General features: G+C 37.4%; 2 protein-coding genes across 2 annotated transcripts; both read left to right on the top strand.

Annotated features, from left to right (window-relative positions):
- The first annotated feature begins 686 nt into the window (after window positions 1-686).
- Window positions 687-1,212, top strand: LOC118741594. The gene is made up of 2 exons (XM_036473588.1): window positions 687-902; window positions 1,000-1,212. The coding sequence occupies exons 1-2, from the start codon at window positions 856-858 to the stop codon at window positions 1,100-1,102; spliced, it is 150 nt and encodes a 49-aa protein (XP_036329481.1). The 5' UTR covers window positions 687-855; the 3' UTR covers window positions 1,103-1,212.
- On the top strand, window positions 1,140-1,776 carry LOC118741593. Its single transcript, XM_036473586.1, has one exon. It carries the CDS (start codon window positions 1,238-1,240, stop codon window positions 1,466-1,468), a length of 231 nt encoding a protein of 76 aa, XP_036329479.1. The 5' UTR covers window positions 1,140-1,237; the 3' UTR covers window positions 1,469-1,776.
- The last annotated feature ends 641 nt before the right edge of the window (window positions 1,777-2,417 follow it).

The raw sequence follows: 2,417 nt of genomic DNA, 5'->3' as shown, positions 1-2,417 counted from the left end.
GTTTCAAATCTCTTAATTTAGTTAATAGGAAAGAGAAAATAGTTCATTTCATTAGAGAAAACTGAGTGGAAGAGACATTCAGTTTTACTCTTAAATTTTTGAGTTTAAAAATTCCAATAAGCTGAAATACTTCTATAATATAAAAATTCGAGTATTTTACTCTTATTAATTCGTCTTAAAAACCCTTTTCATTTGTTTTTATTTTTTCAGTCCTGGTTGACATTTTCATGGAAACACCCATATGTAATTAATTTCAAAAACCAGCTCTAATTGGCGCATGCATTTTAATTTGTTGACGTTCGTATTAAGCCTCCTCCTCTATAAACATGTTGCTTTTTTTGTAAAAATTAGTCAGCAAAGCCCAAACAAATTATATTATAACTAGAAGACCCCGAATTAGCGGCAAGTTTTAAAATAATATCCCCCTGATAATACATAAAACAGGTAAATTTTTGTCACGTGTAAACAGGTGATTTCCAAAAAAATACCACCAAAATATTTTCGTGCCTGCAGTCCGTTGATTTTCGCACGTAAACAAGTGAACAAAAAACAACAAACCTGTTTTCGAGAATCGACTTCGGGTTCGTTTCATAACTAAAATGTAGCACGCCACGAACACATGACAAAAGGGTATATAAGTCGAGCGACGGAACCGCGTCCAAAACATTTCACTGAATGAAGTCAAAGTGTGCAGATCGACAAAATCAAAAAGCGACGAAATAAACATAAAATCTCTACTGGAGATTATACCAGTTAAAAATTATACATTCACAAACATATTTTTCTAATTTGTTTTCAAATACAAGTTAACATTGGTAAATTTTCCTAACCGATGTCAAATAAAGTTGTGTGTCAATGAATAACCGAGCAGACACCAAAGCGAAACTACTTAACAATTTAAGGTAAGTTTGAAATTTCTTGTACATTCATACTCGTAACTACGTCCGCATACTTCTTTATCAATCCATGTTAAATGTTCTTAATTCAATTTCCTTTTAGCCTTTCCAAACATCTTTCATCCAAACAAGGCGGCTCGCGTACCACCAATTGTGGCAATCGTCTAGAATTTGCCTTACTTACGCTGCTACAAAACGTTCCTTGAATCTAACGCGCCGCAAACCTCTCCTTGCTGACTGATCATTGAACAGCCCGTCATCTCTCGTATTCTAGTTAGTCGGAAGTTTTTCTAGTACTTCATAGATTTTTCAAAGAAAACAAGAATCAAACCTTCAACAAAATGGTTCAAAAGCATCGTTCAGCTTCGAAAGCCACCTTAGCCAAGGATGTGAGTCCAATGCGGGTTATGGCGGTCAACAAGAAAGCGCTCGCCTCGAGTCCCGCCACCAATACGGCCGCACGCCTTAGTTTGCCTACAGCAGCAGCAAGCAGCAAGAATGCAGACAAGTGGAAATACAACAACATGGTGAATAACCAACGTGAGCTCTTCAATAATTTGCATTTCTACTGAGTGAACCTGGGCTCGCTTCCTAGGGGACGCTAAAATTTAAATATGATTCTGCAATACTCATCATCGTTGTAAGATCTACAGCAAAAGTTCATTTTTCAATGGTTGAAGGGCATACGCATGAAAAATGACAGGAACGCCTATTCATGTTGTAGGTTTCAATTATAAATGTCTTCAGTTAAAAAGCTATTAACAGTAAGATCTCCAACAAAAGTTCGGTTTTCAACGGATAAAGAGCATATGAACGAATAATTACATGAAACGATATTCACGTTGTAGTGTAGCTAGATTTCATTAAATAAATTAAAAGTTTAATTAGTAAAAAGCTTAGATTTGCTTAATCATATTCTTATAACCTGTTATGAACTCACCAATATTCCACTAAGTAGCTCCGTTGAGATGCGGGGCTCATTTGCATTTTTAATCAAGTGAAAAAACTACTTAATTGATGCTGATACATCAAACCTGTATGCCATCAAGCGTAAACTTCAGACTGAAGTATACGAGATGCTCTAGAAAGTGTGCAGTGGAAAAGATCAAATTAGCTAAATAAACGTGTCACATGCATGTGTGAGGCTGAATGTTGGTTTAATACCAGCACTTGGCGCCCAGACTCACACACTGTCGAATCTTCCGTGATGGCTCCAAAACTGACTCTGGGTGAGTATATGGGGTCTTCATCGGAGTTAATGGTAATAAGCTTCACTTTTCTCTTGTGGATTATGCTTCGGTCTTCCACGCTGAGGTATTTGCAATCCTCAAGGTCATCGACTACATGGTGGAAAACGGGTGGAGGGGAAGGATTTTTCGTATCTGCAGTGACAGCCAAGCTGCACCTAAGGCATTGGCCAGCACTACAACTACTTCCAAACTAGTTCGGCAATGTAAGTCTCGACTAAATTGCTTTACTCTGGGTGCCAGGTAATGAGGCATCTGACCATTTGACCATAAA

Source organism: Rhagoletis pomonella, unplaced genomic scaffold (assembly GCF_013731165.1).
Source record: "Rhagoletis pomonella isolate Grant_MI unplaced genomic scaffold, Rhpom_1.0 Rhpom_scaffold_00006, whole genome shotgun sequence".
Classification (NCBI taxonomy): domain Eukaryota; kingdom Metazoa; phylum Arthropoda; class Insecta; order Diptera; family Tephritidae; genus Rhagoletis; species Rhagoletis pomonella.
The sequence above is the reverse complement of the archived record's forward strand: the minus strand, read 5'-3'. Positions and strand labels throughout refer to the sequence as shown.

What these genes read in the sequence shown, in the direction of transcription:
- LOC118741594 (XM_036473588.1), top strand. Translation starts at nt 856, where the DNA reads ATGAATAACCGAGCAGACACCAAAGCGAAACTACTTAACAATTTAAG. An exon ending in AAACTACTTAACAATTTAAG is followed by an intron (nt 903 to 999) that starts GTAAGTTTGAAA and finishes ATTTCCTTTTAG; the next exon opens with CCTTTCCAAACATCTTTCAT.
- LOC118741593 (XM_036473586.1), top strand. Translation starts at nt 1,238, where the DNA reads ATGGTTCAAAAGCATCGTTCAGCTTCGAAAGCCACCTTAGCCAAGGAT.